Source organism: Pteropus vampyrus, unplaced genomic scaffold, assembly GCF_000151845.1.
Source record: "Pteropus vampyrus isolate Shadow unplaced genomic scaffold, Pvam_2.0 Scaffold83, whole genome shotgun sequence".
NCBI lineage: Eukaryota > Metazoa > Chordata > Mammalia > Chiroptera > Pteropodidae > Pteropus > Pteropus vampyrus.
The window spans coordinates 5,208,476-5,225,958 of NW_011888864.1; the positions used below are offsets into that span (position 1 = coordinate 5,208,476).

At 34.8% G+C, this 17,483-nt stretch overlaps 1 protein-coding gene across 1 annotated transcript in view; it reads left to right on the plus strand.

Moving 5' to 3' along the window:
• NALCN (sodium leak channel, non-selective) overlaps positions 1-17,483 on the plus strand; it is a 292,340-nt gene that overhangs the window by 219,053 nt on the left and 55,804 nt on the right. Inside the window, exon 18 of the mRNA XM_023532439.1 lies at positions 8,759-8,832. Coding sequence (XP_023388207.1) covers positions 8,759-8,832 — 74 coding nt within the window. The remainder of the gene's footprint in view (positions 1-8,758; positions 8,833-17,483) is intronic.

The following is a 17,483-nucleotide window of genomic DNA, read 5'->3' on the forward strand; positions in this document are numbered from 1 at the left end:
ATAACTAAAGCATTGTCATTAAAGTCAAGTGCAAAAAAGTCAAGCGAATTAAATTTCCAATCATTTAGTTTCTAATTGTACACCATTTTCCTATATATCAAATGAATTGATACATTTCAAAATAAGCAGTGTCCTTTGTAATTTTTATGTGATTCACATTTGTTATTTCAAGGATTCACTTCATAAGAAAAAATGTAGCATAGAAAAGAGAGTCATTTTTTAATATTAAGAAACTTTTTCTTTCTTTAAATCTATTTCGAGAACTAAGTACAGTGCTAGACATTGAAGGAAAATGCAGTAGACAAGAAAGACACCATCCTTATCAGATAGTTTATGATCTAGTGGAATTCGTAGAAAGATAAGACGGTGTGTCACAGAGCAGGGATCAACACGCACGGGGTGGCCTGGAGGCCAAAGGAAGATTTGAAGTGTGTGTATGTACACGTACATATTTTTATATATTGTAACTTTTATTTCTGATGTTTTTCAGGATTCAGAATTAATAATATTGAAATATCTTAAAATCATCTAAAACTCTCTTTTCACAAAATCCACATTCTAAGACATATTTAAGCTTCATAACATGATGTTATAATGGAATTCATCTTTATTTATATTTTTAATATGATTGTTTTAACCTTGCTGCCACCTACACTAATCAATTTTTAAAATTCTTTCTTTCCAAACATAATGTCAATTCCATACAAAGTTTATTTTATAGAAATATCTTACCATACACATGATCTGTCATATGTACTTTGAGATTAATTTTCAGCTCACAGGTGTATGAAAACTTCAAATAAAGACAAATGAGATACCACTGTCAACCTATATAATTTTAAGTAATTGCTAATTTTCAATTACTTTTTTTTTTTTATGTGGGAGACATATTCAATAAAGTGGCTCATTACAATAATTACACTCCACCTTTCCAGCAGAAATAACATTCATCAAGCCTTGCTCATCAGACCATAATTTTGCACATCATGGCCATATGTTTTTATAAGCACTTTCCCATTATTATAAATCCATCAATGTCTTCAAAATGAGAAAAGAAAAACAGGGCCTCTTAAACTTTTTCCCAGTTAGAAACAGAAATGTATTGTTAACGACTCCGAATCAAAAAAGTTAATTGAATACTTATATTTGTGGTTTTCTTTCTCAAATAAATATTAATGGCTTCATTTTGAATGATGTTAGAGTGAAACTATGATTCTTTAGGTATAAGCACGGTAGCACCTCAAAGGAATCTAATATTCTCTGCTAGGTTTGTGGCTATACCCAAATGAATGAATAAATTGAATTAATATTCTGGTTAATTGAAAGGTGTGATGGATCCCTGATTTTAAGGAATCAGTAAATGTAAAATATAAATACGTATTACCATACTGGCTTGAATGGGTTAGAAAAGTTCATTGATCTCTTTTAATGGTTCTGGGTTGTTATTCTGAAAATCAATTATGCATATATAGAACAAAGGAAAAAGTTGGCTAGTTTAGATTTCACATTAAGATTTGGGATAAGTAAGAGCTTATTATATGTGTAAACTAAACCTTTCAAGTCAAGCAGACAATGTTTTATTACAATATAGTTTGGAATATGCTTTTTTTACTGTTAAGCTAGTGACATTTTACATAGACATCGTGATATAGTGAAAAGATTTGGACACTGAAGCTGTACAATCCAGAGTTCTAGTCATAATTCTGCAATTTATTATCTGGGTAACCTTAGACAACCTAATTTTTGTAACCTAATTTATTATCTGGGTAACCTTAGACAACCTAATTTTTGTTTATTCATCCATAAAAAATGAAGATTAACTTGAAGATTAAGTTTAAAATATGTATATAATACCTCAGTTCATTATCAAAGATCCAAGGAAATTAATAAGGATCTAAAGGATTTGAAATATACAGTTTACCAGCTTCCTGTGATGATAATTTATATATTCCTCAGCAATGACTAGCGATTAGACATTGTAATTCAAGAACACATGGATGATTTACAAAACATGAGCACTGTCTGTACCACAAAAGAATTTTTAATATAAACCAAATCAATATCCTAAAGAAGACATTATTTGACCAAAATGTAATAAAATTAGAAACCACATAATAACCACAAAAGATATCTTCACATTTGAATAATGTAGAGAGTATAGAAGAAACCACAAGAGAAATTAAAAGTATCTTGAACTGAAAAATAATGAAAATAATACATATCAAACTTGTAAGAAGTAGCTAAAGGTATTTTTAGAGGAAAAAGTGTAGCCTTAAAATGCATATTTAGTAAAAGAATATGGACTGACATTAATCTTTCAAGTATTTTAACTCAAATATGCAGAAAAATATCAACCAAGAAAAGACTAAGAGCAGAAGGAAAGAAATAATGAAGATAAAAGTAATTATTAATCAAATAGAGAAAAAGCAATAAATAATATCAATAAAACTAAAATTTTATTCTTTGAAAAGGCTAATAAAAGTGTTAAATCTGTGTCAAAATTCAACAAGAAAAATTAAGGAGGCTTCTGGAAAGATGACAGGCATTGACATAGTTTTTTAATATTCTCGAATTCCCACACAGAATACCTAGATAGCAAAAGCAAAAATCAATAAATAAGATTTACAACAAAACTAGGTAATCCCCAAACCCTAAATCAAAGCAGGTGCACACAAACCAGTAAGCACATGATTTGCATCATGTCGTAGTCTGTTGGGCTGCTATAACAAAATACCATAAACTGGGTGGTTTAAACAATAAATATTTATTTCTCACAATTCTGGAGGCTGAGAATCCCAAGATCAAGGTGACAGTAGATTCAGTGTGTGGTTCCTCTTCCTGGTTCACAGATGGCTTTCTTCTTACTGTGTCCTCACATGAAAGAAGAAGGTCTTTGGTCTCTTTTTCTTCTTATAAGAACACTAATTCCATCGTTGAGGTTCTACCCTCATGACCACAGCTAAACTTAATTGCCTTCCAAAGGCCCCATCTCCTAATACCATCATATTGGGAGTTAGGGCTTCCACATAGGAATTCGGAGGGAGCACAAACATTTAGTCAACACATGATATCAGCACCTGTGGGAAAGAAGCCAAAGTTAGTAAAAAGGCATCTAATGTTTCTGGGAATAGGGGAACACCTTCTTAGCTCCACACTGAGGAAAAATATCCAAAAGTGGGATCAGTATTGAACAGGCCAATGACAAGAGTGATAGAGGAAAAAAAAGATCCAGACAAAATTGGATCTTTGATGGTGTCAGGGGAGAGTAAGGAACAGAGCTAGGAAATCCCAGAAAGAAAGCTGCCATATTTGATTACTATATTAAAACAGCAGAAGAAGCAGCTCTGAAGTTAGAAGAGAAACACTGAACTATTCAAGAAAACTAATTTTGCATAACAGTGAGCAATAGAATATTATCAGAGTCAAGTTCCCTACAAAAGTTATAAGAAAAAAAAATAAGGAGAATACTGTTCCTATAGACAGTGAAAGCTTGACATAAAGACATGCCTACAAGCAGCTCAAACCGTAGCATACTGTTGCAAAATGAATCAAAACATTAAAAATTACATCAGATTAGAATAGCAACATAAATAAAACTTAGAAAAATTCATTCATAAAGTGCTAGAAGTCAGGAAAACAATGAAGATTGAAGTACAAGGAATGAACTGATTATATACAATGAATGAAGCCTTAAGATAAAGAGAAAGTGAAGAAGAGGAAATTTTAAGAAATTAAAAAGAAGTTATTTGAAAGAAAATAACAAATTGAAGATGAGAAGGTCCAACATCTACATTATAAGAGTTTCAAAAGAAGAAAACTAAAGCAATAGAACAAAACAAGTACTAAACTTTTTGAAATATAAAAAGATTTGAAACTCTTGAAAGTACACATGACCTGAAAATATCAACCGTGAATGACCAAAAATAAGAAATACTCCAGAAAAATCGTAAGATTTTCAATTTGTAAAAAATCGGTATCTAGCTCAAAATGAACAAGTGATTTATAAAGGAGAGAACATTAGAGTACCATCAGACTTTTCTGCAGTAATGCTTTATTTCAGGAGAAATTAGGGTAACATACATAGAATAGCCAGAGAGAAAGTATGTGAGCCAAGTTTTTTATATCAAGTTTAAAGTGACAAAAAAAAAAAAACTGTTATCAAGATGTAAGAATGTAAGTATTATAAGATGTGAGTAATATTGTTTCCATGAGCCTTTCGTGAGAAACTACTAAAAACATGCTTTGGACAACCAAAATGAACTACAAAAATGACCCTAACACATTGACATAAGAACTGGTGGGAAGCATTCAAGATATAATTATGTATAATACTATGACTACATGAGGATTAAAATGAAGAGTAAAATATGTAATAGCAATTTGCTCTGCTAATATGAGTATAGTACTAGTATACAAATAAAAGGGAACAATGGGAAAAAATATATGGAAACAGTTTTAAAATATTCATTAATTGTATTTTTGTTTTAGAATAGGTATTGTAATTATGAGACTACTGTCTATGAAATGTGAAATAAATTAATGAGTACTTTTGAGATAGTCTAATTCTATCATCCTGTATGTCTTTGATAATCAAGGCTTGATTGGGGATGGGGTGAAGAGATACAGAGATGTCATATAGAAGAGATTAGGTAAAATTTAAACTGATTTTAAATTGAAAATATTAGAATAAACTCAGGTAAAGTATTCAAATCAATGACCAACTCAGCAGCAGTGAGTATCACTGGAATCTAGATTATATTCCTGAAATAGCATTTTTTAATAAATAAACAGGAGCTCTTTGGAGAAAATTGTTGATTTGGAATAGGAAGCATACGAGATGAGCTTGGAATACCTTGTCATATGTGAGAACAAGGAAGCTTCACCAAAGACTACTAGAGCCATATTAAAAGAACCAATGGGCCAACTCGAAAAAGCTCCCAACAAGCACAGTTGGGATAATTTGACCTACCATACGATAATAATTGTAACAGATTGAAACCAATCATATATGTTTAAATCCTTGAGTTCCTAATGATGTTTTTAAGTAATAATTGATCACCTTAAGAGCATGATAAAAACATAATTAATTACATAAAAACTATGAGTACAGGTAAAGAATCATCATTTATTTTGCCTTTTCCATATGAATTGTACAACTGAGTAAACAAATAATACATGAGGGGAAGTACCTCATTATAAAAATATTGCAAGTAATAAATGAAAAATAAATGACAGTTTTCCAAATAGAATGAATCAATGATCTGCGCAATGAACATCAATACTATTAACATTACAAAAGGAGAGACAATCAGACATTATATGCCTGTGGCACTACCTATGGCCTTGCCAAAGGAAACAAATCTGTCTAATGAAACACTAGATCTAGCTGCCAATTTAAAGGAAATACAGAAGGCGGAGGAATACGTGAACTATACCATGAATGAGCATTTAGCAAAATCCAGACTCCCAGAAACTACAGGGCAAATGACCCAGGTTCTTCAACTATAAGGGGAAAAAAAATGGAGAACTTGTAGATTAAAAGGTTTAAAAGGCCTTTCCAAAAAAAAAAACCCACACAGGTAGGTCTATTCATTGCTGTGTCCATCAGCTCCAACTTATTCAGCCATATATAACTCTATACAAATTGGTTTGAACTTCTAGGCTCTTGAATTTCATGTTAAAGTACACAATTCTGGAAAGATCTTTTAAATTAAAATTGTAAGACAAAGTTATTTCTGTATTGTTTGAACAACTTTATTTTTGAACAATTTATTGTCTGAACAACTTTATTCAATTTTATTTATTTTTAAAAATAATTCAAAGAATGGTCATCTTGTAGAGTTGAACGTATTAAGTTTACAACATATAACCACCAAAAAGTGAGGCATTTTCAACTAATCTTATATTTTTCAATACAAACTCTATGTAAATATGTCATGCACATCCTTCCTTTTAATTCATACATTTCTGACATGTTTACATCTAGAATGAACAATTACTGACGCCTTTCATAGATGTAATTTACAATTTCAGATCTAAAATTACTTAAGAATTAGATCTTTGTTTTGATCATTTTAGGTGCCTATTGGTATCTTTTGGAGCCAGAAGAGGGCACTGCAGAGCAGTGTAGCTCTGAGTACTGTGACTAGCTTTTAGAAATTGTCCTTTGCTAAAAGAAATGTGAAAAGCTTTACAACAGAAATAAGAAAAACAGAAGCAATAACTAGATAATCATTATAGGCTTTCTTTAGTTACTAGAAAAAATAACAGTTAAAATATATAACTATCTAAATATATAACTATCATCTAGATAGATGATAAATAGATGTTAGATGGATTAGATGATAGATAGATGATGATGATAGATACATACATACATACATACATACATACATAGATAATGTAGATAAAGATATCTCCTTTCTTCTTTCAAGAGCACCCCAAAGCTGAATCTGAAGTTCTGTTACAATATTTATTCTTTCACTACTTCTGCTGTTAGTTCTAAAACCAGTTCTCAAGTACTTTGTACAGATTAATAGTGTATTTTGTTTTGATTAGTTCAGGTCTAGGACAAAGGAGATTTGATAGCCCTTTAGCAATCTCAGGCAGTGCAGAGATAATTTTAGAAACAATATAATAAATATTGTCCCCAGTTGCTAAAAAGGTTTTTCTAAACATGAAGAACACTATTTCAAGTGTCAGCTGCTCAATTACAGGGCAGTAGATAAGTAATTGAGTTCAAACCATCACCTTACAGTAGGAAATATGCCTAAGTCATATTATTGTCCTTTGAAGATGAAATAGGAGCAGTGGGATCTGAAGTCCTCTCCTAAAACTTTCTGTCTCAGGGCCCCTGTAACCTGGGCCTTTCTTGTGACTGTGTATATGCTTAGATAACAAAAGGGCAGATGTGCCACCATGATGGAACCCTTCAAATGAGTCTTCTGTTTCCAAAGTTACTGTAAACAGCATTCCTTAGGAGATGTACTGTCTCCACGAGGAGGTTAAATCAATGCCAAAAGTCACCTCTTTATGCGAAAGGAGAAGATTTAAAGAAGTTTCATGATACACAATGGTAAACAGTCTTTTGTGCACTACACTGAAAATGTAATTTTTAAAAAAATGACATCCGATCTTGTCTCCTTGTCTGCACATTAATTTATTTTCCTGAATGTTCTGGTGACTAATGAAACCAATTCAGTTTTTCATTATTGAAAAAAATAAGTCTGCTACCCTTCCTCACGTGAAAGAAATTGACAGTGTGTTCAATTATTCTTCCCTTATTACAGATCTGCTGTGAAGTATGAAAATTATATTGCTAGTTATAATGTTATCTAGGTTCTCAGTTGTAGCTGAAAAAAAACAATTTATGACCACAAGTTCTTCTCCAGCTATGGCCATATGGACATATTGGTTGACATTACAGCATTTGTTTTAGGTTTGTTTACAAATTGGAGCTTTGTGACTTTGCACTTCAAGTTACCTTAACTCTTGTTTAAAAGAAACTGGGCGGTCTATTTTTACTGAATACAGAGTTGTTCTATCTTCTGCTTTTTATTTCCCTGTCTCAACTTTGTTGAAACACAGTGTGCCTTGTAGCGCTTCTTCCACTTGCCTTGCTTAAGTGCCTAGTTCAGCACTTATAGTTTGCACCAAACTAATTTGCCCCATGCGTGCATTTCTAGCTTCAGGCCTTCACCCACTGCCTCCTTTGCTTATAGAAATTTTAACTATTCTTCAAGGCCCAGAACAATGTCCACTTCCTCAGTTAAGTTTTGCTCACTATTTCAGACACACCTATTTCTCTCCCACCCAAAGTCCCACAGCCTCTCTCATCTTGGTCTACTGTATGTATCACCTAGCACTTTACTATATGCTGTATCCTACTTTTTTCTGACAATCTCATGTGTCGTAGTCTTGCAGTCGTAAGTAGGCTTTTCAACTCTAGTAAGCAAGAATTGATTCCAAATTACCTTATATCTCCAATAGTCACTAATCTCATACTAAGTGCTCAGGAAATCTACTCTAATCTATTGATCAAAATGAACAGGTCATTTTTCAAGTGTTATCTTTGGTCCGACTACTGGAGTTACACTTTTTAGTTTGTTCTTTGTTATGACGAATCTTCTCAGGATGGTGTGCCTCCCTATTCTGTCTCTGCCTTTTTCCTGCCCAGTTTGGCTCCCTATACACTTGTCACCAATCTGATTTCTGCAACTATCAAGCAGGCCAGAGCTGAGTTGGGGAATACATCTCCTGGTTTGTAGTCAGCCTCTAGGACTTTTTTTCTTAGTCCTCTTCCCTAGAATAATTTCGTCATTGCAAACTAAGAAACCTTGAAGGCTCATCTCACTTCTCTCCATCCTGATCATTCAGATTAGTTTTGGGTCACAGGCCAACAACCTGAGTTGTGGTGTGGATTAGAAGACATTTTACTGAACAGTCACAACAAGGAGTCCTACATACATTTCGACATTAAATTCTTTGGAAAATGAATTAGCCTATTCAGATGTAAAGTGACATTGTGACGAGTGGGCATAGCCAACGCATCTCCCCCATAGCTGTGACATGTAGCCTCACAAGTTTGTTTGCAGTTCTACCTAAATAAAAGTAAAAATAAAATTAAATGATAGAATCAATGGGGGAAAAAAAGCTCATTTAATATTTTAATAGTGTTACCTATTTAATATATGTAATGATTTGTCAGTATGTTATCCCTTTACATTCTAAAACTAATGTCATACTCATAATTTTACAGCTTCGCAAGTCTGTCTTCAGCATCAGGGCAAGGAATCTTCTAGAAAAGGAGACTGCGGTCACTAAAATCTTAAGGTAACACTAATAAATGTTGATACGTATTTAAACACAAGTGAAATTATATTAAGCAAAAAAGAGCTTTTTTTCATGAACTAATAATTTTCCGAGTACCAATATTACTTTCTGCTAAAAAGTAAGTTTGGATAACTATGTACTTATACATAATATCAAATACATTTTTAATGTCTTTCCCAAAAGAATAATATTTTATTAGCTCAATTGGCCTTTCCTTTTTTGCAGTGAAACATAAATTATAAGTATAAATTTACAAAAAGATGAAATAACTTACTCTTATTCTTTTAAGTTTTATGTCCTTTTTGATTTCGAAAGACAAATCACAATCTAAGGGAAAACAGTAAAAGGATAAGCTTTTTAAAAATAGGTATGATTTCTTAATTTATTAAGAATAAATTTACTTGAAATCTGTAATTGTCAAAAGCATAACTATTATAGAATGCTTGTAAAAATATACAGTTTTAATCTTGCTTTCTAAAATCTGCCTTGAAATATCAGAAAGGAAAATTAAGCTAGCTACTTAAGAGTACTTTATGAGACTATGTTATAATATAAAGTGACATAATCATTATAAAAATGCATAAGCATTTGGAATATAATTTATTGGTGCATATATTACCTAGACGTATGTAAATGACACAATTAAATATTGAGAACTGAAGGTAGAATGGCTAACAAGGCAAATAGATAAATTTATACTAGAAATCCCTCTCCAAACTCGTGCTAAGGGGAAGGAGTTGGATTCTCTTCTACTCTACCTTTATTAATAAGAAGTCATTAAAATATTTTCACCACAATGTATGTCACTATAAATTGGATAACTGTAATGAACAAATAAGGCTAATATATGATTTGAGAAACTATATTGACTTTATAACAGTACCTGGAGTTTGTATGCCTAAAACAACCCTAACTCATCAAGACAGTATTCTATAAATTTAATCTTTTTATTGACTGATGATTCCTGCATAGAGTTGAGTATGTGTTAGAGTACCTTCTATGAGATGAGAATAAATATTTGGGGGGCTTGCAAGTTATCATCACAGAATATGATGTCATGAACCTAAAAGGTCTGGTTAAAATAGAGAAAGGAAAGCTTCTAAGCAAAGTTATAACAGCCTGTGTCCCAACTTCTGTTTGCTTCCAATGGATTCAATCCTGGCATTACCATCAGATAACACCATGAGGCCAGCCTTGAACACTACATGATGCTTCAGGGTCTTTATCAAGCTGTAACTGTACTGCACAAGTTCATGGCAGGGCTTTGAAGACTCTTCCTTGGTCCCACATAACAGATCATATGCTGGACCAGTCCTGCTGCTCACAGGGAAGAGAATTCTGCCTCAATTGGAAATGGCCCACAAAAGGATTGTAATACTCTGAGCCTTGGTTGCTGCCAAATTAGGAACCAAAATGACCTTACTCACGTGCCAGGAATAATTGCCTTCCAGCTAATCTGAATTTGCTCTAGGGATTCCCAGAGACTTTCAGCACATATGCAGTCAGGGTTACTTGGAAGGAAGCCACTTCCAGAGGTTCACTTCCCTGTGAACGCTTTCTTAAATTAGATCTGCTACTTTTCCTTTTTCTACCACCCTTTCTTCATTCGCTGCTCTCCCAACTCATCCATCTAAAAAAAAGGTGACACTATGTTTTGTATTGATCTGGAATGTAAAATCCTCTGGGTTGCCAAACACAGGGACTATTCCCAAATGGCTTTCTCTGGGAGGGTCCCATTTGGCAGTACCTTATTGTCTACTCATGTGACAAATTTTTGGAAAACCTTCTTCCAGTAATTCATATACCTTAAAGTTAAGCTTCAGAAGTAACTATGGTTGTCAGTACAGCATATGTTAACATGTTATTCAGAAAAAGAAAGTCAAGCTTTTTCTAATAGATTAAGTGATTGGTTTGGCAATGAAAACCGACTTCATAGGTGCCCAATGTCATAACATTGAATGAATTGGATGGATGAGACTCTCCAATGAGAGGAAATTTCAGTTGTTGATTTTTTAATGTACACAAGTGGTTTTAAAAAGAAAAACTATAGGGGGTAACTGAGCAAAATTTTTAAGACTATCAGGGAATAAGAACAACCTGAGACTTGCTCAATAATTGTGTAGTTTGAGAGACACCCAGAGCCAATAGCATTTGACTACAACCCAGCACACTACAGAATGAGAGGGACCTCTTTGGGCATGCTTGAGCTATGTTACCCAGTGAATCTCAGGAAATTAGAGGGAACATTCTGAAAGAAATTAAAATGTTTTTTGAGAATACAAATTTGATCTCTAGAAAAGCCATTTAGCTCTTCTGTAAAAATGGTTTCCTCATCACTGCTACACTATTCTCCAAAAGGATTCAGGACATGTGAAAGATGTCAAAGATAGTGTTTTGAGGTGTACTTATCATTTTTCACTAATAATAACAATAGTAATAGTAGCAATAATAATAATATACCTGCATTATAATGTAACTCATAAGTTAGAAAGTCAAGAATAGATTGAGTCCATGTCTATGGGTCTACTGACATATTTCTATGCTGTTTTCCAAGAAATAACAACTAAAAAGGAAAAGAAAGAAGAGAGAGAAAGAAAAATTGAAAAGGAAACATTTGCAGTTGCCTCAGGGCAAATTATTCAAATAGCCCTACATAAAATGGAGAAGGAAAAGTTTCCACCACTCTATGCCCTGATTTGGGCATAGAGATAAGTCATGTACACTCTAAATCTAATGTGATGTCATAGGAAGATTTTATGAAATATTAGTGTCTTAGAAATAACTTTTTTAAAGATAACAGCTCTTTGGGGAAAATAATACTAAATAAAAATCCCTGATCTAGGATATCTGAAAGCTTGGCTGTGTAAACAGGTGAATTTTTTAAATTCTCTCTTCTCTGGGAATTTAAAGATTGGAAGAAGTGCTGTTCAGAGTCCCCCCAGTTATAACATAGGATACCAGACTTGGTGTTAGAAAGCCTGGACTAATGTCTGGCTCTGACTCTCTATAACCTTGAGCAACTCACTTCTCAGACCCTCTGTCTTTACAGTATAGACTGACCAAAAAGATAGTGTGAATATTGATCAAGCAAAGTGAAATTTAATACTTATTACAGTGAGTGTGACCTCCAATTCAGCAGTCTTTATAATGTCTCAGAAGGGATAGGTCAGGGGTGGTTATTTTTGAGGTTTTGGATTTAAGTGTTTTTACGGGGAGAGATCTGATTGAGATTAGGTAGACAATTCTTGATATATAAGAGTTTGGATCAGGGGGCCCCAACTCCCAGGCCATGGACAGGTACCAGTCTGTGGCCTGTTATGGACTGGGCCACACAGCAGGAGGTCAGTGGCAGGCAAGCTAGCGAAGCTTCTTCTGTATTTGCAGCCACTCCTCAGCGCTAGCAACACTGCCTCAGCTCCACCTCAGATCTTCAGGTATTAGATTCTCATAGGAGCACCGATCCCTGGTGCCAAAAAGATTGGGGACCGCTGGATCAGTTCACAATATATACAAATATCAAATCATTATGTTCTACACCTGAAACTAGCCCAATGTTATATGTCAATTATACCTCAATAAAGAAAAAAAAGAGTGTAGGAGTCTCCAGGATGCACAACAGGTAACAATACCTGTTATCAACAGGTAACCATTACTGTTCTGGGGAGGGCAGCACTGTGGGTGGAGGACAAGGACGAAGTGAATTACCTTTACTTCTTCACTGCCATGCTCTTCCCTCCTGTCTGGCTCCATGTTTCAGTTAAAAGTTATTCAGATGGAGTTTGCATTCTGCTTTTCACTTTTCTTCTTGCTTTGGAGCAATTTCTGAAAAGAGGAAAAATAAATGATGACTTTATACTGTCATCTTCACTCTGGAAATCTATTTTATGCCTTTAAAATTTTTAACCTAATACATGTATTACCTTTAAAAATAAATATGACTAATTTTTAGAAACAGCATTTTAAAAGAAATGTTTAGGATTTATGGACCTAGTTGGGCATGGTCTTGGCCTGAGTCTTGATGAGAAACAATTATTTTTAAGGTGACTGGTTGACCATTTGAGTGACTTATTGTCTAGAAGAAGAGGCTGGTTCATTAGACTGTAGTTCAGATAAATGGATTTTTGGAAAGTTCCTAAAGCTAACAGTGAAATTATTTATTTGTTAATAGCTTTAAATTTCTGGACAGGTATTTCCTGGAATGAATAATAAAGTCATATTGATGGAGAGAGTTTAATTCTTGGTTCTGATAATTAAGCTGCAGGGCTGCCAGTGATCTCAGTTCTCAGGGGACCCACATTTCTAAATATCCATCTTCCATTTGAAACAGGATCTACATGATTCCAGTATGTGGAATTTCCTATGAACAGGAAATTCAAACCCGCAAAGGAAAAATTATTTCAGAGAAAAAGGGCCCTGGAATTTGAGGTGTTTGAATCATTGGTGAAGTCATCCTTTTCTACACATAATCATCTTTAATTTGTGTTCTTCTATTTATTTCTGTTTTAATTAATTAATGCCTTGAGAAATAGAAATGAATTTCTGGCTATATTTGAGAACTCTTTGATGAGAAACAAAAGTGGACCGTTTTTACAGAACTTGAGAATACGATCACATGCTTAAGTGCAGGTGATTCACTTGGCACCAACAGTCATCTGTATTGTTTTTTTTTTAAGACTTATGTGGAGAGTATTGTGAGAGACAGGATGTCCCACCACCTAAATTATAAAATCCAAGGTTGCTATTAAATTCACTGTTGTTTTGACTTTGACTCTGCCGTTCAGCTCCACTAAAGAAAGCTTCCTTCAAAAGGCACTGACCTTTTCGCTACACCAGATGAAATCAAAACAAATAGCAGTGTGCTTTCAAAAATATTACACCGCTACGGAGATTTCTCTAATTCAGAGCCTTGAAATTGAGCAAAAGTGCACATCATTTCTCTAGGCTAAATGCATAGAGAAATGTCAAAATAAAATAATTAAACGTTTTGCGTTATTTTAGAACGTTTCATTCTTTTGCCATCAGAAATTCATCAATTAGGACAATATCTTTATAACCTTTTTGAATGCTCAGTCTGGTACTGTATTTGCATTTTGATATTTGGATCTATGACAAAATTTTTCTGGCCATGCACTATATTAATAATTTTTTAGAGTCTCAGGAATAGCTTTTATTTGTATGCTACTTATTATTAAAAAAATTAAATACAGTTAATGACATATATAGGGTTAGTTTTTCTCATATCATTTTTATTGACTACAAATACAACATATACTACATAAATATAAAAAATATCACTACACATTTATTAAGCTATAGGTTTTTAAATGATATTAGCTGGATTTTCTTCCTGAAAGAAAGTGCCCTCAGTCAAGAATATTTCTCTAACATCTTCTCTATGCCAGGCATTTTCTGAGATACTGGACACGTACATTTTTTCCTCAAGGAGTTCACACTGTTTGCCCTTAGAATAATATTTATGACACTAGTTAGGTGTAGGAGCCTTCAATAATATCTCTAGATTTCTGAACATAATTGTGACAAGAAAATTCATAGATGGCACAGTAATGGTTTCCTATTGAGTGACTTTAACAATTAAAATCACTTATCTAAAATGTAATATAAAATCAAAGTGAATGACGATTCCAGTACTGGTGTTTCATCTCTTAAATTATATTTCATTATGCCATGAAAATGCCTTTTTTAACATGAAGATAGAGGAAGAAGAAAAGGAAGATGGGAAAGAATGAATAACATTTAATAGATCCATGTACGGTGCTAAGCTCTTGTGTATATTATCTCATTTAATCTGCACAACACACTTATGCAGAAAAATTACTGCTTTTATCCCCATGTTATATATGACAAAACTGAATCTTAGAGAAGATAAGTAATTTTTTCCAATTTTACATATCATGGAAACAATCTTGGATATCACAATATCAACTACAGAACAATTTCCCCAACAACTTGAGCAACTAAGTGTCCTCATTTATCAGAAAGTGACTGTGTGCCAAACACTCTGCTCACTCTCATTAGGTCTTAATGGCAACCCTGAAAGATGACGATTATTAGCTCTCTTTCAGAGATGAAGAAATTAAGGCTCAGGAAGATTAGATGACTTACCTGAGGTCACCCTGTCTAGGGTATCAGGGAGTTAGAGAACCAGGAATCAAACCCTGGTCTGTGTGACTCTGAAATCCATGTATCTTTTTCCAATATGCAAAGGTGCCGTATGGGCTACTGGCATCTTTGCTCTTTGGGGGCAGTCTAAATCTCTAGAACTGTAGCTATCTCCAGTCTCTTCCTTCTCTCTCCACACTCCCCATAATATTCTTCATAGTAGAAGGGAACCAGCCATGCATTTATTATCTTAGAGTAATAGATAAAAGTGTCTTCGTAGAAGATCTTTTGCTGGATATTGGTTGCAACTCACATCCCAGACCCTGATGAATAAGTCAACTCAAGCAAACTCATTTCTGGATTGGCATTGTGTGGCCTTCCTGACACTGACCTACAGAGGTGACTGCATTCTTGTTGAGGTCCATATAGTCATATAGAAGATGCTGTGTTGGTGTAGCAGAAATGGAAAGAGAACAGGCTTTGCAATCAACTATACTTGGCTGCAAATCCTCTGAGCAGCAGTGAGTCCTTGGAAAGGCTCAGTTTCTTCATCTGTCAAGTGGAGATATTTGCAACCTCATAACAGTAAATGAGCGGTGCGCTGTCAGGTATCACTCAATAGCTCAGCAGCCAAATGGGGTTAGAATCCTGGCTCCACCACTTCACAGATGTTTGACTTTGGGCAAGTTACTAAATCTCTCTGCACTTCAGTTTTCCCATCTGTTAAATAAGTTCTGTAAATTAATAGACCCTGCCTCGTAGGTGAGGGTTAAACAAGTTAGTATCTGTAAAGTGCTCTGTAGATGATTTTCCGTTATTAGTAGTAAATCTGAAAGAGACCCACAGTTGCCCCCGAGATGCAGGCAACTGACGGTCACCTTTAAAGCAGAGCCTAAGGGTTTGCTTGAGAAGTTTCCACTATTGCCCAGCAGAGACTCTATCTGAGTGGCATAAAATCTTTTTGATAAATCAGTGTACCCTTTTCTAGGTTGATCCCAAGTTTCTTGCTCACTCAGCTGAAAATGGTCTGTCAGCTGCAGCTTCATACTCAGTTAGGCCTGTGCTAGGCTTGCTAACATCTTCAAGTTTCAGATTATTTGTTCATATCATTTGCTGGATATTTGATGGATATACTCCCGAGCTAACAATATAGATTCATCAACCGAGTTTGGCATTGCCTATAGCTGGCTAGAAGTTCTGGGCATGGAGAACCATCATCTTCTGTAATGCCTGAAGTGCAATTGTGACATTCTCCACTGCTTGGATATGCTAGGAAAAAAACAGTCCTATCTCAGAAGTAGGAGACTTAAATAGGCTTTGGCAGGAGATCTAATCAGACAAGTAGAGACCAGTATCATGCAGGGATAACTGGCAAATGAAAGGCAAGGGTATGGTCAAAGTGTTGGTAAAGTTAGACTTAATTGACTTGGCAGGTGGAGGAGTGATTGTGAGCAGGATCTAAATCAAGATAGTTGGATAAAAGGGACTGGTGATCAGGGCACAAGGAAGAGTTGAAACAGAACCTGTAACTGCTGTCATAGGGACCACTAGCAGAAGAACAGTGATGGCTATGGCTGGGATAAGTATGACATTGTCTTCTGCATACGTTGTAATTGCCTACCTGAAACCTCCAGTATGCACATCACGTTAAAGCTCTGTAACTTCTGGATGGATGACAGTTTAGCTACGGCTGGTCCTTCAGGGGCTGTAGGCAGAATGGGAGGTACTTCTTTTGGTCTCTGGCCTCTTTGAAGACCCTGTTCTCCCAGCTCTCTCTCTTCAGGGTCTGGGAGAGATGAATTGACTCCTGGGTTCTTCTTTAGAACATTAGCCTGTGGGTCATATTCTTCTAGAAGAGAGAATGAGCCTTATATTGTAGAGATTGAAGAAATCATGGAATTTTCTAGAGGAAGGAATTCAAATTAAATTCCAGTGATTTCCTCCACAGGGTCACCTACATCATTAGCTATGTGAAAAGAGAAATTTGGGAAAAGGAAAAAAAACCTCTTTATTTTTATTCTGTTCAGTCTTGTCTAGACCCAGAGCTGCCAATTTCCTGAAGCTGGCCCAACTAATTGGGAAGTCTGCGAGAGCTTAATAATGCCAAGCATCAGCATCCTACCACACTTGTTCTTTACTGTTCGGCGAGTTCTCCTTTTCAAATTATAGTTTCATCGGTTAGCTCAGCAATTCAGCAGCTTTGGATAATGTCATGTTAGTTTTCTGCAGCTCTACATTCTGGGCATGACTAGCAGGGCACATTCAGTACCACTGAGAAGGCCTGAGTACTTGCAGCATCCCACAGACCTTTGGGCTGGACTTGCCAACTGCTCAGTAAAATATGAGGGAGAGAAGGGTGCTGGGATGACCCTGTGATGAGAAGGCAGACAGATCCCCCTGAAGCTGAGTTTGGATCAGCCTCCTGACACATCAGCAATTTTTTGTGACCTCCATTTGGCAAGAATAACCTGAAGAAAACATTGTTAGGCATTAATATGCCCAAAATTGATTGATTATTAAATTGTTAATGT